The sequence below is a fragment of the Chrysemys picta genome, chromosome 19, assembly GCF_011386835.1.
Source record: "Chrysemys picta bellii isolate R12L10 chromosome 19, ASM1138683v2, whole genome shotgun sequence".
NCBI classification, from domain to species: Eukaryota; Metazoa; Chordata; order Testudines; family Emydidae; genus Chrysemys; species Chrysemys picta.
Window position 1 is genome coordinate 22,358,426 of NC_088809.1, and position 25,804 is coordinate 22,384,229.

The window sequence follows — 25,804 nt, forward strand, 5'->3', positions numbered from 1 at the left end:
CGCTGGAGCAGAGCACAGCACTCGGCACGGGCGCTCTGGAGCAAGGGCAAAGGGAAAGGCCCTGCAGGGAGTCTGCCCACCTCCGGGAATACTGGACTTCAGTGCATTGGGGTCCTTTCCAAAGGCAAAACGTTTGCTCTCCAGAAGAGTTACTACGAGCCCTGAGGAGATATCGCCTCGGACAGGGCTCCCCAGTGCGGGGGGGGGGGGGGGGGCGGCGGAGGGGGGGGCGGGACTCCATCACGGGAAGGGGCGGTCACCCCAACCTTCCCTGCAGGCTGGGGCAGAATATGAACAAAGGGCTCCTGAGAGCCCCCACCCCACCCCTGCTCCTGGCCTCCTGATTTCTACCCTCAGCCAAATCTCCACACTATGGCTGGAGCTCCCTCCTTTTACTCCCGAGGGCATTCTGCGACAAAAAATTAAAAATTCTGCAAAATTCTGCACGTTTTATTTGTCAATAAATCAATGCAGAGGCTCCAGCAGGACAGTGGGGAGCACAGGGCACTGGCTGCACGAAGATGGGAGATCACCCTGCAGCCTCCCCACCCGCGGGACACGGACTCAGCGGTGAGGCTGCACCTGACCCTGACACAGCACAAGACCTGGGCCTGCCCCAGAAACACCTTGGGGTCCTGCCCTGCTGCGCTAGGTGCACCAAGTGTGGGGCAGGTGGCTCAGCCAGGCAGGATCCAAGTGTGAAGGGGCTCAGTGTGGGGGGATCCAGGTGTGGGGTGAGAAAATTCTATGTGGGACAATCTGGTTGCAGGTAGCTCAGTGGGGGGGTCTAGGTGTGGGTGGGATCTGGATGCACAGAGACTTGTTGGGGTGGTTCCAGGTGCAAGAGCAATGGCTCTCTGCAGGGGCTTCCAGGTGAAGGTGGTTGGGGCTCAGCAGAGGGTTCTAGGTATGAGGATCTCAGCAGGGGGATCTGGGTGCTGGAGAAGTGAGGCTTGGTGGGGTGGGGGTCTGGGTGCAGCTAGTTGGGGGTCAGTGGTGTGGGGGCTCACGGTGGTGCAGAGGGTGGGGCTCATCAGGGTGGGGGTTTGAGAACAGGGAGTTCAGTGGGAGGTGGTCTGGGTGCAGGGGGGCTCCAGATGCAGGGGTTGAGGTTCAGTGGGGTGGGGTTCGGGTATGGAGGGCTATGGAGGGTTCTGGGTGTACGGGGTGAGGCTTGGCGGGGGTGTCTGGGTATGGGAGGTCCGGATGCATGGGGGTTGGACGGATGGGGGAGCAGCTCCCCATACAGTGACCCCTCCCCCTGCAGTTGAGGAGCGATGCGGGCAGCAAACGGGAAGATGCTGGCTTCCTGGAGCTGGGGGAGATTTCTGCGGGTGGGTCTGACACAGCCCCAGCCACTCCTTGCAGGGGAAGAGGAAGTCCCGTCCTGTCCTGCTTCCAGTCCCGCTGGGACTAGCAGCTGATCCCAGCTCAGGGTAGGAGCCACTGGCTGGGGTGTCCCCAGCCCTGTGGTGATTTCTCTCTTCGCCGGCTGCCTGAAACAATATACCTGTGTAGCTAGGGAGTGGGGCATGACTGCTCTTGCAGCTTCCCTTTGCTTCCTTGTCAGAAAGTCATTTTTCTGCGGGGAAGCAGAGATATCTGCGGGGGACATGAATTCTGCGCACACGCAGAGGCGCAGAATTACCCCAGGAGTAGCCTTTGCACCCATCTGTACTGAAGATTTTAGGGAGGGACAGGAAATGATTCCTTGGGAAATCCCCCGAATGTAACTGACTCAGTTTACTGGACGCACATGGGTCTGTATGTGCGCGCACACACTCTGTGCAACTCCAGAGCTATGGAACACTTGGTGAGACACCCCTGAAATACCTGGCACTGGCCAAGCACCACCCGGGTGAGGGTGAGTGGGGTTATGACCCTGGAAGCTGCAGTCAGTGGCACTAGCTCTGGGCCAGCACAGCTGCCTGGGAGCAGTCCCAAGGCTTTATCCTCAGCAGTTCCTAGGGGAGGCATGTGGCTCGCCAAACACTGACTGAATTCCAGGCCGGTGCCCCCTGAGTGGCACCCAACCCCGATTCATAAGAGCTTTCACGCCGTGTGTGAGAGCAGCTAGAGGTCAGTGCAGCTGGATACACCCAGCAGAGGGAGGAGCCAGCCCAACGCTGACGGCAGGGCAGCTAGGCCATACCTGCAGAGCTCGTGCAGCTGATGTGGGCGGGGTCGTCGAGTCGGTTCAGGGAGTCCTGCACCATCTGCTCTGCCTCCTGCACCGTGCACTGCAGCAAGGCAAACTGCTCGTCCAGGAGCCGCTGCTGGAGGGCTTGCTCACGGCTCTCCTGAGGGACACACAAAGAGAGGAGAGAGGTCAGGGCCTTCCCAAGCCCCAGCCAGGCCACCTTGGCACCCAGGAGGCTCTGGGCAAGAACGGCAAGGCCACTGACATGCCAGAGCCATGTCACTGAAAGAGTAAGGGCCATCCCTGGCTGCTCTGGCCCCAGTTCCTTCCAGCAGGAGGAAAGGGGGCAGAGGGGGACCAAAACGCCACACCCATGGAGTGTTCCCCATATCTTTGCATTTAAGGAAGAACAGTTTGGGGCTGTCAGTTCCTAGCATGCAATGCTCCATCTTGACCCGAGCAACCAAGCAAGGAGGAGTCCAACAGCACAGCATGCTGGGACATGCAGCCTCTGCAGATCACAGCTCCACGGCATTTCACACAAGAGCTGCCTTGGACTCCTGTCAATGCACGGGGTGAAGTCAGGGTGCCCAGGGGATGGAGTGTGGCTGTTGCAATGTTGCTGCCCACCTTGGGCACCCCCAAACTGGCAGACAGGAGTACCTTCTCTCCCAGCCGGGTCTGCAGTGTCTCCAGCGTTTTACTGCTGCTCTCCTTCTCGCTGTCTAGAGTGTCCTTCAGCTGCTGCAACTCGGCCTGCAATGCCACCACCTCCTGGCTGCGCTGGGCCACTGCCACCACCAGGGTGTCCCTCTCCTGCTCCAAGCCCGCTGTCCTGGTGCTACGCTCTGTTTCCGACTGCAGGGCAAAGGGAACAGAGGGAGGAACGGGGAGAGAAAAGATGAGGGTGGACCAAGCGCCCTCATTCTGGGATCCCGCCTCCCCTACTATATTCCAAAATTAAACCACCTCAGAGCCCGGTGTGCTGGGGCAGCGAGTTCCTGCCGCCCGCGATGCTGGCACTGCTCCCAGCGCAGTGTGACAGCCCGTCCCGCTGGCAGGCTGTGCACAGCCAGACTTACCAGTAGATACCCACTTACGCTGCTGCTCCACAACGTCCAGCCAGGGCGTGGGGCCAGACCGAGTCTCAGAGGAGGAGATCTCACTGAGGGAAGCACGTGCTCACCTGCAAACTGGATTTCAGAGTGCTTTGGAGGGCCTGCTGCTCCTGCTTGCTGGCTGTGAGCTCTCTCTTCAAGGTTTCCAAGACCTCTGCCTGTTCCTGAGCCTGCAGACAGAGCAGAAGTAACCCTTGAGTGTGCACATCACAGGGTGGCACTCCCTGCCCCTGGGCTGTTCGTTACCCACTGCAGACCTGAGCTGAGAGCTCAGGATCTGATCACATCACCAATCTGCAGCCTTCTCCCCTCACTCCTCGCTTGTACCGTCCCGCGGGCACAACGCTGTAGACCTGTCTACTGCACGGACTCCCTCACGCTGGGCTCTAACCCGCCCAGCACCCCCAGCTGACACTCCCACGCTCCGGGCCTTCCCTGCTCCGCTCTGCACACTCGGACTCACCTTCCTCTGGGCCTGCTCGCTCACGCGCTGGAAGGAGTCCTCTAACTCTTTCTTCTCCCGCTCCACATCGCCTTGGGCCTGTCTCGCTACCGTTACCTGCTTGGTGACCTCTGCGTTCTGGGGAACATCAGCAAGAACTCATCAGCTGCGTCAGCCCCTGCTCGTCACCCACCCAGTCACTGGACGGGGCCGATGCCTCACCTCTGCCCCATCCTGCTCTCAGAGCACAATCCTGTTCCCTGGTGTGGGGTAGGGGTAGGGGATTCCCCACGGGGGATCTTCGCCCACTAGCCTCCGGAACAACAGCAGAGCTGGCTCGCCACAGGGCACGATGGCCCATGGATCTACAGTGGCAGATCCCTGCTACTCCTGGGCATGAGAACTAACCCAAAGCCAGCAGGAGGCTTGGCAGGGGTGGAATGCAGGAGAGGGGAGCCGGGCCCTACCTTGCGCAGCAGGTCAGCATGGTTCTGCACCAGCTCGCTGTACTTCTCCTTCAGCTTGGTGTACCGCTGTTCGTTAGCCTGCGCCTTCCCTGCAACACAGACACACACAGGGTGAGCGACCTGGGAACACACGTGCCAAGGACGTCTCCCAAGGAAAATCCAGTCTCACTAGGGCAAATGAGTCACCCCATTCCTATAGCCATTCCAGCTGTGAAACATGGGTCCCCACAGCACCCCCTGCTGAGGGAGCCCGGGACTGGAGTGACCTGGAGCTCCGCCCCACAGCCAGCCTGCCCCATACAGCACCCCCTGCTGAGGGAGCCCGGGACTGGAGTGACCTGGAGCTCCGCCTCACAGCCAGCCTGCCCCCGACAGCACCCCCTGCTGAGGGAGCCCAGGACTAGAGTGACCTGGATCTCCACCACACAGCCACCCTGCCCCCGACAGCATCCCCTGTTGAGGGAGCCTGGGATTGGGGTGGTCTGGATCTCCCCCCACAGCCAGCCTGCCCCCTACAGCACCCCCTGCTGAGGGAGCCCAGGACTGGAGTGGCCTGGAGCTCTGCCCCACAGTCAGCCTGCCCCCTACAGCACCCCCTGTTGAGGGAGCCTGGGATTGGGGTGGTCTGGATCTCCCCCCACAGCCAGCCTGCCATGCTCCCTGTTGATAGAGGCTGGGGCTGGAGTAGCTGCAAGCAGCAGAGGCTGGGCTGGGGACTCCGGGGCAGCCCCCGAAGCAAAGCAGAGGTCTCTCCTCACTCTCAATCTCCGTCAGGCTCCTCTGGGCTTTCTCAGTGTCCTCCCACTGCTTCTTCAGCTCCTCCAGCTCGGTGTGCAGGAAATCGCTCTCGTCCAGGGCCTGCTGCTTGAGGTGCTGCTGCTCCGCTAGCTCTGCCTCCAGCTCGCTGATCCGGCCCCTCAGCTGCACCCCTAGGCGATGGCTCTGCAGGGCACCAAGGGGTGGGTCAGACACCCTTCTAGCCCCAGCTGCCCTTTGAAAGGACAGTCTGAAACACCGCTCTGACACTGCTGTAGCGAATTAGACCTGGGCCAGCCAATCAAAGTGCCCAAGGCCCATAATTCCTTAGAAACCATTAACAAAAGCACCAGCCACTCAGCACGCAGGGATTCTGTGGTGAGTTATAAAACAACAGCACTCGTGTAATAACTGAACGGGGGAGCTCCCTTATAGACACCCAGCCAGCCAGTTAGCTGCAAAATCCTTCTCGGTGTCTATCCTCTGCTTGCTTTACCTGTAAAGGGTTAACAAGCCCACAGTTAAAAGAAAAGGAAGAGGGCACCTCACCAAAAGAGCCAATGGGAAGGTAGAACTTTTAAAATTGGGAAAGAAACTTTCCCTGTGTCTGTTGTTCTCTGGGCTGCAGGGATGGAGCAGCAATGCGGTGTAAGGTTTGACCCAGGTATGAAAGTTCATCTTCCATACCTAGAAGAAATGATTTGCATAGGGAATGTTTAGTTAGATGCGATCAGGATTATTTCTTATTTTGGCTTGTGGCTCTCCTGTGTGCTAACCACAGACGCTTTTGTTTGCTTGGAACCTTTAAGCTGAACCCCCGAGAAAGCTCTTTTGGGTGCTTAATTTTTGGAATTGCTCTTTTAAAATTTCCTTTGTTTTCTTTCTCAGTGTGTGTGTGTCGGGGGGGGGGAGGGGGAAGGGGGGGACTTGAGGGTACCTTCCTGGGTTCAAAGGGGGTTTTTTTGCATTTGGGTGGTGGCACCGTTTACCAAGCCAAGCTCAGAGAAAAGCTGTAACCTTGGGAGTTTAATACAAGCCTGGAGTGGCCAGTATTAATTTTTAAAATCCTTGCGGGCCCCGCCTTCTGCACTCGAAGTGACAGAGTGGGGATTCAGCCTTGACAACTCAGCATAAGCCAGTGCCTGACTGGTAGTTGTCTAAGCAGCTACCACTTGACAGCACTGGTATCTAGGGTGACCAGATGTCCCAATAAAATCAGCACTGTCCCGATATCAAGCAGTTTGTCCCACGTCCCGACCGAAGTATGGTCGGGACACCATTTGTCCCGATATTTTGTTTCGGGCGCTTTCCCCCCACCCCCTTCTCTCCGTGACCAGCAGGGGGAGCACCTTTTAAATTGTTACACTCACCCAGCACTTGGGCGGCGGGTCCCTCAGTCGCCGACGGTATTCGGTGGCATTTCGGCAGAGGGTACTCCCTTCTTTGGTGGCAAGGTTTATCACCCGCCGCCGAAATGCCACCGAATACCGTCGGCGACTGAGGGACCCGCCGCCGCAGAGCCGCCGAAGACTCGGACAGGTGAGCATAACAACTGAAAAGCTGCTCCCCCTGCGGCGATCCCGATATTTTGGAATTCTCATCTGGTCACCCTACTGATATCCCTGGGACGATGAGGAAACCCAACTCCTCCCTAAGGTGGCAGAGCAGAAATACCACCCCTGGCGCAGGCCCTGGGCACAGAAACAGTCTCCGCAACTGGGAGAGGAACAGCCCCAGGGTCTTGGAAAGGTGGCATCTCTGGAGCTCGGTGCTCCCTAGAGCCAGGCTGGGTTCCTGGTTCAGTGTGACTCAGCAGGAGGTGCGTGTTTCCCATCCAACGTACGGGCTAACGGGCCTGACCCTGCCCGGAGACACAGTGATCACACCAGCGAGGTCCCAGATCTGCACATCACTGGCCGCAGAGTGCACAGCCCACACACTGTGTTAACGGGAGTAATATGGGCTATACATTCACCTCTGCCTTGAAGTTCTCCAGCTCCTCCTTCAGCGCACTGATCTCCCGGTACAGCTGCTCGATCAACCGGTCCCTGGCAAGGAGAATGACACCAGTTGCTTCCTCCGTGCTGTGCCCCTTAGCCTGTGCCCCTGCCACTCCGCGCAGAGGAGGTTTGGGGATCAGATGGGAATTACACCAAAAAATGATGAGGCCAATACATGAACCCAGGGGTCCCCTCCCCTGGGATCCTGCGTGCAGCACTGGTCCCCCTGTCTCAAAGGATAGTGCAGAAGAGGAGGGGGTTCAGGGACGAGCAATGGTCAGGAGCCTGGAACTCTCATATCAAGAGAGAGAAAGAACAGGGTTGTTTGCCTTAGAAAGAGACAGTTCAGAGAGGACAGGATGGGGGTATACAAAATAACGAATGGTCTAGAACAGAGGTTTTCAACCTAACACATTTCAAATGGTGGTGCGGACCCCTTTGGAAATCTTAGACACGGTCTGTGGACCCCCAGGGGTCTGCGGACCACAGGTTGAAAACCACTGGTCTAGAGGAGGGGGTCTCATAACACAAGGGCATTCAAAATTCAAAAGTGTTCAAAGGAAGTATATTGTCCTCCAATGCATTGTTAGCCTGTGGAACTCATTGCCATAAGATGGCACTGAAGGCAAGAGCTAAACAGGTTACAAAAAAGGGTTGGACCATTACGTGAATACAGAGAAGAGCTGTAATAGGAAAGATTTAACCATGAACAAGAGCGCTGGAAAGGATCTCAGCCCTCCTGCTTCAGGGCACGAGCAGATCTAACTACTGGGGTTAGGAGAGAACCTCCCCTGGGGCAACTTATCCGATCACTGCCCCCTGCAGGGTTTTATCCTTTGCAGCAGCTGGAGCTGTGCATTGTCAGAGACAGGATACTGGGCTGGAAGGACCCCTGGGCCGTTCCTAAATGACCCACCGAGGTCCCGCTCCTGCTGACTGCCAGCTCGCAGGGTCAAGTGTCTGGGGCTGGAGGAGCCTTTCCTTGCCTATAACACCACAAGGAGCTGCAGGAGGCTACGCTGTGCTAAGTGCAGGGGCCATTGCCACCTGCTGATTATGTGCTTCAGCTCTTAGCCCACTTGCCCAGGTTCCAGCCTATGGCCAGGCATCCAACTCCTATCACAGAGCCAGCCCGGACTCAGAGAGCTCGGCCCGCCGCTCAGTGCCCTTCACAGCTGAACCCCAGGGCAGGATAGCCCTCACCAGTCAACCCCAGGGTGCCCCTTCCAAGGGAGGCCCAGGCCTTCCCCACAGAGCTGGCCCCCGCCTTGCCTCCGCATTCACAGCTCCTTCCCCTGACACCGAACACGCCCCACCAGCAGCTATGGGGCCCCTGAGCCAGCACTCACTTGTCATCCTTGTTCATCCCATTCTGACTGCTGAAGTTGAAAGGATCGTTACTGAACGAACTGCCAAAGATGTCGTCAAACTTATTGTCAAACAAGCTCTGGAGGGGGAAACAAATACAGATCGCTGGAGTCAAATCTACTGCTGCCCTGCCCATGGCCAGGGGCGCACGTACCCACCCACCCCCGTCTCAGCCCCACCCCCTCACAAGAGAAGACCCCTCCCCCATACACCAGGACCCCACCCCCACGCCCTCTAAGGGACAGCTATCCCTTCCCCTTGCAGAGGGACAGCTCCCATCAGGCACGGGCCCCCGTCTTGATGCAGCCTGACGCAGCTGAGGGCAGTTCTACTTGCTTTATTAACTGCAACTAGTTCATTCAGCTGGGGTCTGACTGGGACAGACAGACAGCTGCAGCGGGCAGAAGGCCAACCCTGTCTGGAACAGCAAGCGGAGCAGCTACTTACGAGCTACTTGTAGTGGTGAGAGTTAGCGGCATTTACCAGCAGGCAACCACGAGCTGCCAAAGGAGTTACTGGCACGACAGAAATCCCCTGTTCTCTTCATGTGAAATATCACCATTAGCCACCACAAGAGGCAATGGGCCAAATTTGATGCCCTGCAGCTGGGCAGTGATTTACCCTAGTGCAAAGTGGGTTTAAAATCCCACCACAGCAGAATGGCCGTGCTCCATGCTGGTGCAGTAGACTCCCCAAGATGCAGAGACTCAAACCCAAGAGCTACAAGGAGTCTGGGGGCACCTTAAAGATTAACCGATTTATTTGGGCATAAGCTTTCGTGAGTAAAAACCTCACTTCTTCGGATGCATGAGCTGCAACTAGGGCAATCTATTGTCTGCTCCAAATGGTACTGCCTAAATTAACAACATTACGGGGATGTATTTACCACCCACAGCCCCAAAAGCCATTACGTTAACAGGAGATGTAGGGACCACTTCTCCAGCCACCGAAATGGAGCCACCTCTGGGCTGGTGTATTAGGACAGGAAATGGGGATCTAGAACTGGAGGGGAAATGCAGGGGAAGCCAAATGCAAGCAATCGTCACCTGGCCAGGGCACCAGAATTACTCCCTGGATTTCTTCCCTGACTCTTGGTTTCATGTCCGATTAGCCAGACAGCACCTTTAGCAGCACGGCACCCCCAAGGGCGCTGACTCAGGACTAAACCCATGGGAATAAGCAGCGTGGATGCCCTGGCTTTTCCATGTGTCATACAGCCAAACAGGCACCAGGCCTTGAGTATGTTATGAGCTCTGAGGAGATCACAGCCCTGGCAGCACAGCTCCAGGGCCACGGCAGGGCATGCAAAGGCCAGGCATATTCTCTTGGCAGCTGAAAACCTGGCCAGACATAGGCAGAAGCAGTCGTGAGCTCAAAGAGAGAGACTGAGGTCAGGGGGCCAGGCGCTCACCTGTTGTGACGCTGTGTCCGTCTCCACTAGATCGGTGATGGGCTCGCTGTCTGGGGACGAGGCCTCAGCTGGGATCACCACCACGGGACTGATGTGCTCCGACAGAGCCGAGGCCCGCAGAAAGTTGGGAGGATTCTAGGGTGGAAAGGGAGAACTGATGGCCGGATCTTGAGAAAAGCGGCTCTGTGGGACATAATGGGCTCAAATCTGCCCTCCGCACCACCCCAGGCAGCCTAGTAGGGTCGGATGGTGCTATGAGGCAGTGCTTTGCCTCCCTTCTCTAGCACCATAGGTGTGTGTACGGGGTGTGCCCAGGCACACCCTAATGCAGGGGTGGGCACGCTCATCCTGCCTGGCCCGCCTGAGCTCCTAGCCAGGAAGGATCCCCCCGGCCCCGCCCCCGCCTTCCCCCATCCCCCGGCGCCTCAGTGTGCCACGTCCAGGAGCGGCCCTGGACAGCACTGCAGCGGTGTGGCTCCAGCGGGACATGAGCTCCTGCCTCTCGGAGCGGCGTGGTAAGGGGGCAGGGCTGCGAGCTCCGGCGGGCCGAGCGACAGGAGCTCAGGTCCCGCCGAAGCCACACCGCTGCAGTGCTGTCCAGGGCCGCTCCTGGACGCAGTGTGCTGAGGCTCCGGGAGAGGCGGGGGTAAGCGGCATGGTAAAGGGGCCGGGGGGTTGGATAAGGGGCAGGGAGTCCCTGGGACAATCAGGGGACAGGGAGGTGGGAGGCTGGATGGGGCAGAGGTTCTGGGGGTGGTGGTCAGGGAACGGGGGGTTGGATCATGGGAGTTCAGGGGGTCTGTCAGGAGGCGGGGAGGTGGATAGGGTTCGGAGCAGTCGGGGACAGGGAGCGGGGAGTTTGGTGGGGGGGTGGGGTCCCGGCGTGGTGGTTGGGAGGGTGTCGGGGGGGGGGAGGTCGAGGACAAGGAGCAGAATGGGTCGGTGATTCTGAGAGGAGGAGTCAGGGGGCAGGAAGTGGGTGGGGGTCGGATAGGGGGCAGGGCCAGGCTGTTTGGGGAGGCACAGCCTTCCCTACCTGGCCCTTCATACAATTTTGGAACCCTGATGTGGCCCTCGGGCCAAAAAGTTTGCCCACGCCTGCCCTAATGTCTCAAAAATCAGAAGTGGCTTTGCGTTTTAATTTAATCGCACGATACGCTCTATAGCCGCGTTCGCTCGCGGCACGCGTCCCCCCTACTGCGGCGCTGCCTTACCGTTGGTCCTCCCCTCCCCTCTGACTACTATTCTAGAAAATTCTTTGACCTATATAAGCGGCTGTGTCAGGCATACCCAGCGCAGTGTCTACAGTGTTTGTACTCTCTGTCGCGTGTGCTCTACTGAAACAGCATAACAAGCGCGCGGCTTTACGTTTTAATTCAATCGTATGATACCCCCTTGTAATTTTCAAATATGGATCGGTTCGTTGTTAAGATAAGAAAAGGAGCAGACAAGCCGTTCATGTGAAAGAGCCTTTTCAAAACTAGCACACGTAAAAAACAAAATAAGAAGTACAATGTCCCAACAGCGCCTCGACTCACTCATCATTTTGTACATTGAACAAGAACTGGCTTCGTCAGTTAATTACAACGATGTGATTGAGGAATTTAAGTCCATAACACCTGGTGAGCGACGTCTCATGCTCTAGGACAGGAAGATGAAGAAACCTTAATCTGTTTGGGTCAGTTTGGGTTAGCTCATTATCTGGTTAAGATCATGACAATTGACGGTATCGATGTATACGCCTGGTTATCACTACAGCAAAAATGTGGTATTTTGTGTCTCATTTTTTAAGTAAAGTTTAGTTGTTAATTTCAAAAATATTAAGTTTAGTTAAGTTTTAGTTTCTTTAGGTGATGAATAAAAATAATGTCCTTTATGACTGAGTATTCAATAAATGTTTGCCTTTAAAAAAAAAAAAAATTCCCTGGGTGCACACCCTAATGAAATGTGCTGTGTACACCTATGTCTAGCACAAAGGGTGGCCGAGTTAGTGAATAGTTTTGGTGCCTCCCAGTGCATTTTTCAATGAATTTATTCTTTACCAACAAAATTTTGCCCAGCTCTAGTAGGGATCTCTGAAAAGCAATCCCCTGTAAGTGTAAATATGGCTTCCAGGGCTTGGCTGCAGGCACCCAGCATTCAACGCTGGGGTTTAACTGACTTGCGCAGAAACCGCAGTGGAGCTGGGAATAGAACCCAGGAGTCCTGACTGCCGGGGCCCTGTTCTAACCACTAGATACCACTGCCTAGTCACGCCAATGGTCACTGCAACCCCTCCCTCCTAGCCTGTGCCCAAGGGCAAGAGAGAAGCCATTCGGGTCTCACCTCTGGGAGCTGTGGGATCTGAATCAGCCGTTTAAAGTACTGCAGGTTGCTGGAGCGATAGAACAAATCTTTCAACCTGGAAGGAAATGGGACATAAGGAAGGGGACTCTGCCGGCTGGGACAGAACCAGGCAGTCGCAGGATGCAGGTGGCTTCCCTGCCACACTCATTTAACAGAGCCCATCACTTGTGGTTCCAAACCAGGCATCCCACGCAGAGAGGAAAAGGCAGCCCTTGACCTCAGCCACATGGACGCCATCTTGCCATACAACCCAAGACGGGGACCCTGGGAAGAGAGCCACCGGCTCTGCTCCTTGGGACAGTACCTGGACATCTGCCTCAAGCCAAGTGGCGAACACACTGGTAAAAGGTGAATCCAGGAGGGTGGGGCCCCTGCCCCATACACTTAGGTCTGGTCCCCACTAACCCCCCACTTTGGACTAAGGTACGCAAATTCAGCTACGTTAATAACGTAGCTGAATTCGAAGTACCTTAGTCCGAACTTACCGCGGGTCCAGACGTGGCAGGGAGGCTCCCCCGTCGATGCCGCGTACTCCTCTCGCCGAGCTGGAGTACCAGCGTCGACGGCGAGCACTTCCGGGATCGATCCCAGAACATCGATTGCCTGCCACCGGACCCTCCGGTAAGTGTAGACGTACCCCTAGGGAGGGAGGGGCCGTCACTGATGCAAATTGCAGCTGTGACTAAGAATGAAGGGGAAAGAATTTACCAGCTAAATCCTAGAAGAACCAGCCACCAGATCCATCTCCCCCGAGTTTCCTGCTTCCCTCGTTGGTTTCCTACCCCTGTGAATAAGGTCCTCCCAGGGTCCGTTCAGCATATCACAGCCTGCCCCTCCCTCCAGGCTGGGGAAGGTGAAGGGGGAATGAAAGTGCTGAAAGGGACAGGCTGGGCACTCAGGGCACTTACTTTCTGAACTGCTCCAGGAAACGGTCCCTGTGGCCCTGTAGTGTGTCAGCGGGGAGGCCTGAGGAAGAGACACAGAATGGAATGCAAAGGGAATGCTCAGCTCCCAGGTCGCCTCGAGCACCGCGCTCATTTCCAGACAGCCGAGCAGCACCGCACAGAGGGAGCAGGCAGTCCTAGAACAGTTCAGCACTGCAGCCTCAGGGCCTGAGTTACGGAAGGGCCTGGGGCAGGGCCCCCTACTACTTTTAGGGGCTACCCCACTTCTGACTTATTGGAAGGGGTGTAGAGGGTGTGTTTTGGCCGCTTACTTCTCCCTGTGTGCTCAGCTGCAGAGAGCCGGGACGGCAGCCGCCACTGCTGTCCTGTGGAAGGAGCCAGGGCACAATGAGGGGTCGGTCTGTGGTGAGAGGGGAGGGTGGGTGTCCCGTAGCCACAGCAGGTCCCACTGCCTGGGCTGGCTCTTCACTGGCGTAACCTAGGCTCCAATGCCCGGCGCTGGAGAAGCCCCTTTCATCCCAACAGGAAGCGAGAGGGGTAGGGCAGGGGGAGGGGCACAAGGTGCGGGGTAATGGGCAGGGGGACGGGGCAGCCAGGAGGAAGGGAGGAAGTGGGGCAGAAGGCGGGGAGGGGGTAAGGGCAGAGAGGAGAAGAGACTCCTGCTGCAGCTGGCCTCAGCGCAGAGGATGCCAGCACAGGAGCCGCCAAGGGGCACCCTGGCACCTCCAGGCCTGTCCGCGTTCCCTAAGGGCACCCCCACTTCTCCCCCGTAATTCGAGCACTGCTCACACGCTCCCAGCAGGTGGCGCTGCAGGGCAGGAGCACTGGCTCTGAGGTGGCTCCCAGCTGGAGGAGCTGGGGGGACTGGCGAGGAACCTTGGCTGGGGCAGATCCCCAGGGTCTCACTCATGGAGGGGAAAGGCCTTCGTTTGCACTCAGCCGGGGAGCTGGCAGCAGCAGTCTAAATCCAGGATCACGGAGGTGCCACTTTCTCATACTGCAGGAATCAATTGGAAGCTATTAAGCCAACCTCGCCGAAGTCAAAGGGCCTGAAGTGATCTTTGCTTGGATCTGTGCCCCGGGACTCGCCCAGGAAGAAATGCAACAGCTTGGCATGACCTGGGAGCTGCGCCCTGGAGGATGCGGGGTAGCTAAGGTGGGGGGAGGGTGAACATTTCCCACTGCTCTCTGCTTTTACTCCTCCAGATGCAGAAACCCCCTCGTGGCTACGATTCCTTCAGGGCTGGCCTGGCGACGGCACAGGGTCCTGGCCTAGACACAGCTGCTGAGTACCTTGGCACGGGCAGGGAGGGAGACCAGCACCCGTGCGGGGGAAGGGGCGGGCTGGGGCATTCTAAAGAGAAACGTGTTCCTTGGGGGTCGCTTTATGAGACACGAGCACAAGTCCCCTCCAGGGGCATGCAGAGGGATCCCCCCCCCATGCCTTTTACTGCTTCTCGGGCTTCCACCTGCACCTGGCCAACCTCACTGACCTGGCCTCCCTGCTTCCCTTCCTCTGTGCCCTCTTTCCCCTTCTCTCGCTCCTCCTGGCTGTTCCCTCTCTCCCCTATCATCTCTTTCCCTGCGCTGGCAGCGTCCCTGCCTCCCCTTTCCCTCTCCCTCACTCTCCCCGCCCCCACAATCTCACCACTTCTCTGTTCAATCCCCCCCCGCCTGGCCCGCTCCAACTCTCCAGCTGTGGTGGGGGAAGGGCCCCAGTGGCTAGCCCAACATCCAGTCTTGGGAACAGAGGGGGAAGCATGCTGGTGTTTGGACTAGCCTCCCCTGGCCCTTGGGGTCTCCTATGCCCTGCCCTGAAGGGTAGAAAGGGGATGCCTTGTTCCCTTCTCCCGGGAGGGGGCTGCCAGTCAAGTATCCTCCTCCCCTCCCCAGGGAAGGGCACAGCTGGTGCAGCAGGGGCTTCAGCAAATGCAGGGCCCAGCCATGGGGCTAATGCTCCATTGGCCCAGACCAGGCGGTTCTGCATCAATCCACACGGGCACATCAGCAGTTAACGTGCCACATCCCTCTCCCTGGGGAGGATTCTCTCTGCACTGATCACAGATCAGGCTGGGCTGCCGTTGACACCTATCAACACAGCTGCCTCATCAGCTCGAGGGAGCCACTGATCTCCAGCCCGCCCTGACTCAGCAACACTTCCCTACACTACCAGTCTGAGACTATAGGCAGGCGTCAAACCTGGCCTGGTCTCCGCGCGTGACACGGAGCAAGCCACTGGGCCAAGCTACCGAGGCAGCCCCAGCTAGTGTTTTAAACCAGCCCTTTGCCTGGGCACCCCTCGCTCTGGGAGCAGAGGAAACACAGACAGGGCATTTCCCTGTGCTTGGCACACCTGTTACACGCACAGCCTTGGGACAGGGCTCCGTCTCCGACACAGAAACTTTACATCTGCTACATCAGCACGTCCCAGCAGTGAAATGGCAGCTGCTTGTGGTGTACTTACAGGAGTGCAGCTTGAAGAGGAGTTTAACAGTGTAGTCATAGAGATGGCTGCAGTCCAGTATCACCTGTATCAGCGGGGCCAACCGGCACTGGCCAGCAGCAGTGACCGACACGGAGCGAGACATGTCCAAGGAGCTGAATACTAACAGGAGAGAGAGACAGCGCACTCAGGGCTTGGTCCATGAAATTCACTGAACTCTCTCACACACACACCTATCCCATGAGGTCATTCTGCACAGCTGCTCATATAAGTACACTTTGCTGTTGTACACACACACACGGTATTCTGCACAGCTGCTCATATCACTACACTGAAGCATCCAGACAATTACAGGACACTTGTACGTCTCGGCTGTTGTACCTTTCCTCCCCTCCATGCTATCTATCCTCTATCCTCATTTCACAGGAATGATTGGACAAACCAAATTCCATCGGTTTTAAGCCAAAAAGGGGAAAGCAAATGAGGGAGCCGACAGAAAACCGCACTAGCCCACCGTTATCCATGGCTTTGCTAAGGTAATCTGTGCACAGGGGAGCTGCATGAAATATAGTCCTATACTGTGAGCCACATGGCCATGGTCAGAACACCTGGTAACCAGATGACAGACATCTATAGCTAAGGGACATTCAGATAGTTCACTAGCAAAACCAGTTTTCAGTGGACAAAGCTGGTTAAGCGATGGACACCGAGGAGGGAGCTCTCCCATGTGTATATTACACACGTTGTGATCAATTTGCTGAGAGGAGATTCACTGCTGTCCCCCTCTACGGCTGCGGGGTCGTAGTGCGGCAGGAGGAGGACGTTTCCATGTCTGCTGGCAGCAGCATTGCTCAAGAGTGGGTCAGGCCAGCAGGGTATCTGGTGGGCTGGGAGGAGTGCAGTGTTTGAAGGCAGCTGAGGTGTGTCAGCCCCTGTGCAAGGAGCTGGAGCGGCTGTCCCAAGTTGGATACCTGCTGGGAGGAGCTGCTGCACTGGGACAGGACAATGTGAGTGGCCCCCCAACGAGACCCCTGCAGGGATACCTCATTGCTTACCACAGGGCAATGGACTAAAAGGGGCACTCCCCCAAGCCCGAGAAGTCCTAACTCTGGTGGGTATCCCCAAAGGGCCACGCTAGGAATTACTTTTGAGCCACTGAGCATAGAGCACGTGACCTCTTCTGCCTGCCCTAGTACGTCACCCTTTCATCTGAGTGCCTCCTGGGACTGCCAGGTGCTAGAGCCAATAGAGCCTAGCAGCTCAGATATCTTCAGTGCTTGCATTTGAATCATGGTACATCTGGTGTGCTACCAAGAGGTCTGATGTAACAGCACTCAGCAACCCGATCAGGTGGGACAATACATTATATCCAGCCCCTCACTGAGCAGGCATGTAGGTTAGTCCTCAATCCCCATTCCAATCCCAGATGCTCGGTGTATCCACCAGGGTTCAGCGGTTGCAATGTTCGAACCTTAGTTTCATGGGAGAAGCAGTGAAAGCACAATGCTAAGCCACCTGCAAACCCATGGGCTAGCAGATGTGTGCCCCACCGAAGAACCTGCCTCTGGAGATGGGTCACAAGGGGAGAAGCAGGCAGGGCCCCAAAGGTAATGGGCCAAATTCTTCCCCCATTCAGGCATATCAGGCCCAGCACAGCCGTAGCTGAGGCAAGAATGGAGCCCGGTGTCTAGCCCATCCCAGTGCTCCTGAGGTTTAACAGACTAGCCCTTGGGGGCTGGAATGTCTCATGCTCTCCCTCCCTCTCAATGACCATTTCAGTATTTACCCACAGAGGAACGCAACGTTCATATGGCTCGATCCTGAAATCATAAAATACCCAGGGTCACTCAACAGTGGGCTCAGGACTGTGATCTGAAGCAAAGCTCTCACTTACATTAGTGCAGTTTTATTTTTTTTAGGCGGAAGGGATAGCTCAGTGGTTTGAGCATTGGCCTGCTAAACCCAGGATTGTGAGCTCAATCTTTGAGGGGGCCATTTAGGGATCTGGGGCAAAAATCTATCTGGGGATTGGTCCTGCTTTGAGCAGGGGGTTGGACTAGATACCCTCCTGAGGTCCCTTCCAACCCTATGATTCTATGCTTGGTCTCAGCCCTGAAGGGAACTGGTTCCGAATGAACAGCGCTCTGAACAGGTCGCCCCGTTAGCACCATCTGCCAATACAACCACCAACCGGACCAGCTGCACCGACACCATGGGAGTGGGTCCAACTCCGCCCCTCGCAGAGGCTCTGACTGGCCCATGGTGCGAGGGCAGCACCGTCCTACCAGGGACAGTTACTTCCCTGAGTCAATACTGCAGACAAACCATTTTGCAGTAACTGTCTAGGACATTTCTCCGCTGTTTTGTTTGTGCTCAGGTGACCTGAGCAACTTTGCTTTAAGGGGCGGTGCAAAGGAAAATCAAAAGGAGTTCGGTGCCTAACTCCCTTTGAGGATCTGGGCCGAAAGCACTGGTGCCATGTCCTTCTCTGCTCCCTCCTGAGGGGTAAAGGAGGCCCAGAAGGGATTTTACTTTTATGGAGACGTTGTTTGGTTCTGCTTGGTTTTCACTTTAGAACCACCAGGCATCTCAGGCCTCCAAGAGGTCTCCGTACAGCCTGGGTACGCAGTCCTGGAGCCAAGTGCCCCCAGTCCCCTGGCACAATTCTACCATTGCCCCCCTCTTTGGAAAGTTTCGAAGGGACTAGCTGGGGAAAGCTGGACTTTCATTTATTGGACGCAGGCTTGCTGTGGTAAATCACACCAACGGCCCAGTTCATGTCCCTGTCCATGCTCCAGCACTTGGACCCTGCTCTGGGCGGGTAGGTTACCGGGATGCATTTACCCTTTCATTTCAACAGGGACACAAGAGCGTGAGGATCAATATCACTTACCATTTGCATCCCAGTCAGCATCAGAGCAGATGCTGCTCCTCTGCAGAATAAAAGAAGGAGGCCACACCTCTTTCCTTTTCATAGAATCATAGGGTTGGAAGGGACCTCAGGAGGTCATCTAGTCCAACCCCCTGCTCAAAGCAGGACCAATCCCCAGACAGATTTTTGCCCCAGATCCCTAAATGGCCCCCTCAAGGATTGAACTCACAACCCTGGGTTTAGCAGGCCAATGCCCAAACCACTGAGCTATTCCTTTGCTTTAAGGAGCGCTGCAAAGGAAAATCAAAGGGAGTTTGGTACATAACTCCCTTGAGGATCTGGGCTGAAAGCACTGTCGCCACGTCCTTCTCTGCTCCCTCCTGAGGGGTAAAGGCGGCCCGGAAGGGATTTTACTTCATCTGGAGCTCTGATCCCGTCCCCAGTCCATAGCTCCTGCCTGCTCAGTCTTCAGGCAGAGCATCAGTCACCCCTCACTTGTACCCAGCAATCATTCTCTGCCTGCCCTTTGTTTCTCACTGATCAGAAAGGCAAAGCGTTGCACGATGCTAGGTGGGGAGGGAGCCGGTGAGGGGAGAACTGCTCACAGAAACGTGCCCCTGGTTTGCAATGAGCGTGCAGGGCTCCGAGATGCACCGTGCATGCTAACGTGAGGAGACTCCAGAAACATCTCAGAGCGAGCAGAATGCTGGCTCGTGTCTACGCTGATTTGCAATAGACAGAGAAGAAAGACAACAGGCAAAATCCTGGGCCCATAGAAATCATGGAAAATCTCCCATTTACTTCAGTGGGACCGGGATTATACCGTATCTCTCTTCCACGTCTGCCTCCTCCTGCCCGGATCAATTGAAGGATTGGGTCCTTCGTCTGGAAGGGGAGAAAAGTGTCTGTTTACATGCTGCAGCCAGCAGGGCACGGTGCCACCACGACGGCGGCACTCCCAGGCTGCTAGAGGCAGCCAGCTCGAGGTGGGCGAGGCCCCGTGTTCCCCACTGCACTTGGCTTAATTAAATGGACAGTTGGAGAACTCTGCTGTCTATGCAGGTCTCTCCAGAGCCTCTCAGACTGATGGCTGCCAGCGATCTCCCCAATAGCCGCATGGCTCCGATCTGCACTAAGCAAGGAGGCCACTGCAGGCGCCTTGACTGTGGTTCTCGCCTGGCTGCCGGCTCGCTCTGCCAGCGCACTCTGATTCCTCTCCCACGCAGCACGGCACTGCGCCTGGACGCAAGGGCTGCCGGGTGCTTTCCAAACGCACGGCAGCTAGAGGAGCTGGCTGAGATGGAGCAGCTGAGACCTTTGTGGCTTCCTAGGGAGTAACTGCCGCAGATGGGGGTGGGTCAGCTGGCTCCGAGTGGAAGGTACTGCTCCCCCCAGAAAGCTGGGCCTGCCGCTGCGTGTGGGCACAGGGCACTGCACAGACATCCTCACCTGGGCCCAGGTCTCCTCCCTGGTCCTATCTCATCATGCACCCAGAGCACGTCACTCCTCTCCCCTTCCTGCGGGAGCGCTCCGGAGTCCCAGATTTCCTCTCCTTTCACCCTCCGCACCCACTCAGTGCCGTTCTTTGGCTGGCTGGAAGGGTCGCTGTTCAGTGACTTGAGGCCTAGAACTCCCACAGGCTGTGTGCAGGGCTCCCAGCCCTTAGGAGTGGGGGCAGGGAGCTCTATGAGACATCTCCTCCTTTCCCAGAGGATGAATATGCTGCTTCCAACAGCAGCCTCTGCCTGAGAGCACCCCGCTCTCCCATGTGGCAGTGCAGAGCCACCCGGCCAATGCCAGGTAGTCGAGGTCCAGCCATTCCACTCTTGTCAAGCTAGAGCAGAAATCTAGGGGCAGACAGCAGCCTCCCTCCGGGGATGCTAGGAAAGGGAGGGATAGACTTCATCAGCGCACCAATGGCACAAGGAAATCCTTCCGAGTGCACCAGCGCTTGGCAATGATCACAGCTCTCCCCCTGCAGCCCAGACCTGGCTGACAGGGCTAGCGAGGGCGTGCCCTTCTGTTTCTCCATATGGGCGTCGAGCTGCTAGCTTTGGGGTCCTACATCTTTCTCCATGGGGCACTCATACCTGCCGAGCCACCTGCCTGGAGGGACATCCTCGCTATGCACATCCTCTAAACTCCTGCTGGGGCATGGGTGCCTGGAGAGACGGGAGAAGAGATAGGGAGGACCTGGAGAAAGGTCCCCTTCCCCTGGTGTCTGCCCATTTACTGAGTCCAGTGCCAACGGCTCAAGAATTCACCCCAGCATCCCCGTGCTGAATGCCAGATGCGCCCCAGCGAATGCTAGAGAGATCCCTAGTCGGGTTTGAGTCCATCTACGCTGGACAGAGACAACCCCTGCTCCTCTGTAATGTGTTATTCCTAAACGAGGCAGGCACCGGGTGGGACAACAGAGCTTTAAGGACACACGGATCTGTCCCTATCTCCCTCCTCGGCGGCAGGCCCCACTGACAACCCCCATCCTGCTCCAGAACCAAAGGAAGGCCAAAGGAATGAACAGCTGTTGTGCTCTGGCTCAAAGGGGGCTGCACATCAGTGGTGGGTGGAATCACAAAGACCTGTGGGATCCAAGGGGAGTGCAGGACCCCAAAGGGAAGATGAACAGGGAGCAGCGATGGAGTTTAAAAGGCAGGCAGGCTCCACGTTTCTCCACATCCCCAAGAACACCCTCTCGTGCCTCCGGCAGGCCTTGCTGCAGTGGGAACCCGTTCACATCACACCTGCACCTGTGCTCTGTACATAGCATCAACTAGAGACTTGCAGGCTCGTCATCTCCTTCCTTTGATAGCTGAAGCATCGACGCCCCCGAGGGGGAGCACTGGGCCTTTCCCTGGGGACCGCGCTAGCCTGCTCTCTTCTTAGCAGGGGATGCACACAATGGAACAATTAGCAATGTCATCCTCGCCCAGGCAGCGGGAGGCAGGGAGTCAGTTTGGATTTCCACCAGCTTGTCTGCCTCCCCTCCCATTCGGATAATGAAGTGACGTCCCCGGTAATTAGCAGGGAAGTTGAGCAGCGATTTAAGAGTAAATCAGAAACTAAGCTACACTAATGAGATGTAAATAGGCAGAGCTGATATTAGCCCTGCTTAATTCACTTAAGCTAGCAGCAGAAAAACAAAGCCAAGTTCATTACATGGCCTCCCTCCTTCCCAGTGGGGCTATGAAGCTGATGGATCAGACAAGTACCTGCGCACGGCTGCAGAGATGCCAGCGCACAGAGCCCTGTCTCGCTCAGAGGCACAGCAGCACTTACTGCTCCCTTGCAGACACCGAGGAAGGGTACGTGGCTGAAGCCCTGGACTGGTAGTCAGGAGATGGAGGCTCTGCTTCCAGGGCCGCCACAGACCTGTCTTCTGGCCCTTGGCAAGTCATTGACAAGCCTTGTGCCTCACCTTCCCGTCTGTACAGCGGGGCTAGTGAAGGAGGCTCGGTTCACGGGTGTTCGTGAGCCACCATGGCGATGCTAGATGCTGACAATGAGACTCTGATGTGACAAACTGTACAAATGCTACCAGAGTTTATGAAAGAAAGAGACTCACCCCGCAGGTTTCTGTCAGGAGTGGATACGGGCCCCCCCCATTATGGAGTCCCACTCTGTTTGGGCTTTGATCCCATGTGTTCAATTGTCGTTACTCCGTTCTGGTGGCAGGTTGCATATATTGGGGCATGGTGTTACCCCCGGATTGGCCCTGTGACTGCAGCCCAGCATGCCAAGCCTGCCCTCCAAGGATCACTGCATTACCCCTGCTAGCCCACGAGACACAAGGGCACCACCTCGCCTGTCCCACAGATGTGACTGCCCTTATCCTGCTCTATCTCCGTGCGTGAGCCTGTAACAGACACGACGGGATCACCCAGGCTACATCCCAGCACAGACCCAGGCCACCTGCAGTCTGGAGACACAGCTGCCTCCCCCTACTGTATTCCAGCACATGTGCGCAACTGCCCTGTTAGAGATGCAGTAACGCCAGTGGAGTAAAGCCTATCACAACAGTCCGTTGCAACAGAGCCCTTCAACACTGGGGCACAACCGGATTCCATCGGCTGTACGTGCCTTTAGCACTGCGAGACAGCGGCACCACGCTGACTCGATTAAAGCCCATCCTCGGGGAACCCTCCGTGCTAGGACCCAACCCGTAGCACCTCTCCGATGAAATCGCAGCAGCCGGGAACCGCCGTACCCTGACATATTGCTTCACTCCTGCTCCAACGCAAGCAAACACCTCCACTCTATTACAGCCACCGCACCCAAGACCCTATGTGGCACAGCGCGAGCAGTAATCACCCTGCTCTAACTCAGCCCAACAAGCAGAATCCTACAGCGCTACATGGACCCACGTGGCAGCTGAGCACCCGAGTGTACGTTGTGGAGACTGGTTCGTTATTTTCTCTCTGCTCCACTGTGACCCATAGGAGCACACATCGCCGAGCCAGTCCCCCACCACAGCAAGCCCTGAAGCACACAGCATCTCTGTGATGGGTCTGCAAGGGGAAAGCTGCTCTCTCCAGTCATGAAAGCCAGAAACCCCAGAGCTAAGGGCAAAGGGAGAACTCAGAGATGGGAAGCAAACCAAGGAGGGGTTCGGGGAGGAAGTGCAGCGTGCCACAGGGTGGAGGTGGTTCCTGGAGGCTTGGCACGGCCGGCTGGAACGGAGGGCAGGCAGGCTGCGGCTGGGCAGACTGGGAGGAGCCAGGCACATTTGGTCTGACATGAAATAATTTCAGCTAATAATAACTCTGGTGGAGTGCATGGAAAACAGATGAGCTCAGACGTCCTCAGCCAACTCCCTTCCTGCACCTAGGCAGGACAGACGGACACACACACAGAGCGAACAGCAGCTTTGGACTGGGACGCCAAACACTCTGACCCCCCGCCCAGAGACCCATGCACGCTGGCCGTCGGGGCCGCGCTCAGCCGGGCAGAGAGGGACGTCACCACAGCACCTGCCCCACAGCTGTATGTCAGCAGTGCAGAACAAGCGAGAGCCTTACCCGTCTGGAACAGGTTCAGCTCACACTCCAAATAGTCAAACATCTCCACCGTCAGCTGGAAGCTAGGAAAGAGGGCACAAGAATGTTACAAACAAAACAGAGGCCACCCAGCCCCCTCTCACAAAACCCGGGGTGGGGGGGGGAGGGAAGAGGGAAGTTGGCTAGCAGCCCGGGTGGGGGTGGGGGGTGGAATCCAGCCAACCATTGCTGTGAAGTACTGTTTTATAAGGGGTGGTCAGGAGGGATGTCCCCACCCCAGCCAATGGGCGCACATGGGACCAGGGTTCCCGTTAGTGTGGCCATGTCCTCTGCCCGTGGCTCACACAGCAATGCCATGGAGAGACCCTGATGGGTGCCATGGCCCTGCCAGCCCTTTGCCGCTCCTGGGGCTTCCCCCTTACGTCTCCTGTGGCTGGGTTCTCAGCTACGGCAGGAGTAATTCCCATCATGGACGTGCCCGGATTCACGTGCTCTGGACTTACAAGTTATTGACGTCGTTTTCTCCCGCCTCGTCAAGCTGCCGGTCAGACATCTGGAGATTGCCTGGGAACCGGGGGTTCTGCATGAGGAGAGAGAGGGAGTAGTCAGAGCAAGGGGCCCCCGCAGTGGAGACCAAGTAGCCATCTCTGATTAGAGGCAGATCCCGGACACCCCAGGGGGCTGTGTGCGCCCGGCAGGGATCTCCCAACACCCAACGGAAGGGGCTCGGGTCACAGAACTGGAGGGATGGCTCAGAGCTGGCTCCCTACAGCCCCACGGTGGGAGAGGGATTGTATTTCTCGTGCCATGCTTTGCCCAGGTGCGCAGACTCCCTCAGTGACAGGCTAGGCTCACTGCTCACCGCCCTCGGCTCTCTGGATTTGAAAAGCCATCCCGCTGGCTCCCATCTAAGCGCCCAAGGGCAGCGTCCAGTGCAGGAAAATGCCGCTGTAGCTTACAAATACACAGTCACACGATGGGCTTCAAAGGCCCTGAACAGAGACGAACGGTCACACCTCCAGCGAGGCACCGGGCCAGCAGCTTTCACCGCTGCGCACCACCACCTCATGCCGAAGTTTCACAGCAAGGCCACACTCCATGCGGCTCAGCTGCTCCGACCTGGGCAGCGACTTACAGGAGAAGGGCTCTGGGGCGACCCTGGCAGCTGCCTCCTCTCGTGCCCCACAAGTACTGCGCCCCATCTGCTGCTGGCTGCCCTCACCTCCTCCAGCTGGCCACACAGCTGCTCCCACTCCTGCCAGAGGAAAGGGAGCAGCTCACAGGCAGGGGCTGACCCTCACCACTAGGCCAGCCAACCTAGGTCCAGAGCCCGCCTCTGGGAGAGGGGCACTGCGCGGCTGAGCGCTGGGACTAGCCGCTATTTCAGGAGGCTTGAGGTGAGGCCTCTGGCGACTGACAGGAACCAGCAGGCCCATCTGCCAAACAACAGCAGCACGCTACAAGTGGCTGCCTGACCCTGCCCTCTAGGGGCCAGAAGGGAGGGACATTCCCCATGGGCCCCTGATTCCTTGGCCTCTCTGATGCAGGCTCAGAGGTTTAACTGTGCTTTGGACACCTGTTCACTCAGAGGCCACCAACTATTCAAAGAGGCCACCGGACAGCCGGTAGCAGGCAGCAACTTTGGTTCCTATTGCCCTACTTCAGGTTCAAACCAGTGGAGTAGAATCTAACGGCTCCTTATCTCATTCCTACTGCCCTGAGCCCTCCAGCCTCCCCATCCTAGGCAGGGCGCCTCTATTCCTCTGCCTAGCGGCTCTGTCTCCTGGGGAAGAGAGATACGGCCATGCAGGTAGGATCAGTATCTGTAGCTGGCCTGTATGTTGGACACTCCTGGGTTAGAGTGGAAGATGATGGAGCATGTAGGACACACGATCTTCCTAGCTGCAGAGAGCCAAGCAGAGAATCTGTAACCTCATCTGTCCCACGCGCACGGGGGAGGGGATGGCTGGTATCACTGCTCCAGAAGATGAAGCCTTTTCTGCATGCCACCTTGGTAACCAAATTATCATCTCTCGGGGGTTTTCAGGGAGGACTAAATTACAGCCCTAATTAGATTTAGATCTTGGGTAGATAATATAGGCTTGGCATCAAGGCAGCTTTAAAAAAGTCATTCAGAGGTAATTATAATCAAGAGTCCCGAGAGAGAGAACGAGAGGCCAAACCAGCAACAACCACCCCATCACCATCAGGTGGAGCGGTAAGCTTCACAGCTCCAGCATGCCCCAGACCGCAGCCCAGAGGTTTACACACCCGAGAAGCAGCTGCACTCTGCCCCTGCTGCAGAGCTCACCTGCACCACAGCGCAGATACAAAAGCCACAATGTCGGGGGCACTCATGTTTGTACAGAGCTTTAAAGAGGGAAACCCTCCAAGTACCAAGTAAATGATAGCCAGTTATTATTCCTGTTATTGCACTTTAAGATCCAGGGATCACAGGGATGACAGTAGCTATGTAAGTGCTCAGCATTCGTTTTTTACACATATACAGAGACGGCATGGTACATTCTTTTATAAAAGA

At 56.7% G+C, this 25,804-nt stretch overlaps 1 protein-coding gene across 5 annotated transcripts in view; it reads right to left on the reverse strand.

The window, feature by feature from the left end:
- Positions 1–25,804, reverse strand: part of HIP1 (huntingtin interacting protein 1) — a 139,038-nt gene that overhangs the window by 13,772 nt on the left and 99,462 nt on the right. For 3 of the 5 annotated variants that reach the window (XM_005294331.5, XM_024111233.3, XM_005294332.5), the window contains exons 6-19: positions 23,769–23,845; positions 23,287–23,348; positions 15,418–15,558; positions 12,957–13,014; positions 12,028–12,103; positions 9,703–9,837; positions 8,273–8,370; positions 6,899–6,971; positions 4,926–5,109; positions 4,168–4,256; positions 3,722–3,838; positions 3,327–3,428; positions 2,804–2,998; positions 2,153–2,300 (exon numbers count right to left, since the gene is read on the reverse strand). In XM_005294331.5, the coding sequence (XP_005294388.2) occupies positions 2,153–2,300; positions 2,804–2,998; positions 3,327–3,428; positions 3,722–3,838; positions 4,168–4,256; positions 4,926–5,109; positions 6,899–6,971; positions 8,273–8,370; positions 9,703–9,837; positions 12,028–12,103; positions 12,957–13,014; positions 15,418–15,558; positions 23,287–23,348; positions 23,769–23,845 (1,555 nt within the window). The remainder of the gene's footprint in view (positions 1–2,152; positions 2,301–2,803; positions 2,999–3,326; positions 3,429–3,721; positions 3,839–4,167; positions 4,257–4,925; positions 5,110–6,898; positions 6,972–8,272; positions 8,371–9,702; positions 9,838–12,027; positions 12,104–12,956; positions 13,015–15,417; positions 15,559–23,286; positions 23,349–23,768; positions 23,846–25,804) is intronic. The other 2 variants (XM_005294333.5, XM_065572968.1) reach the window with 1 other exon arrangement.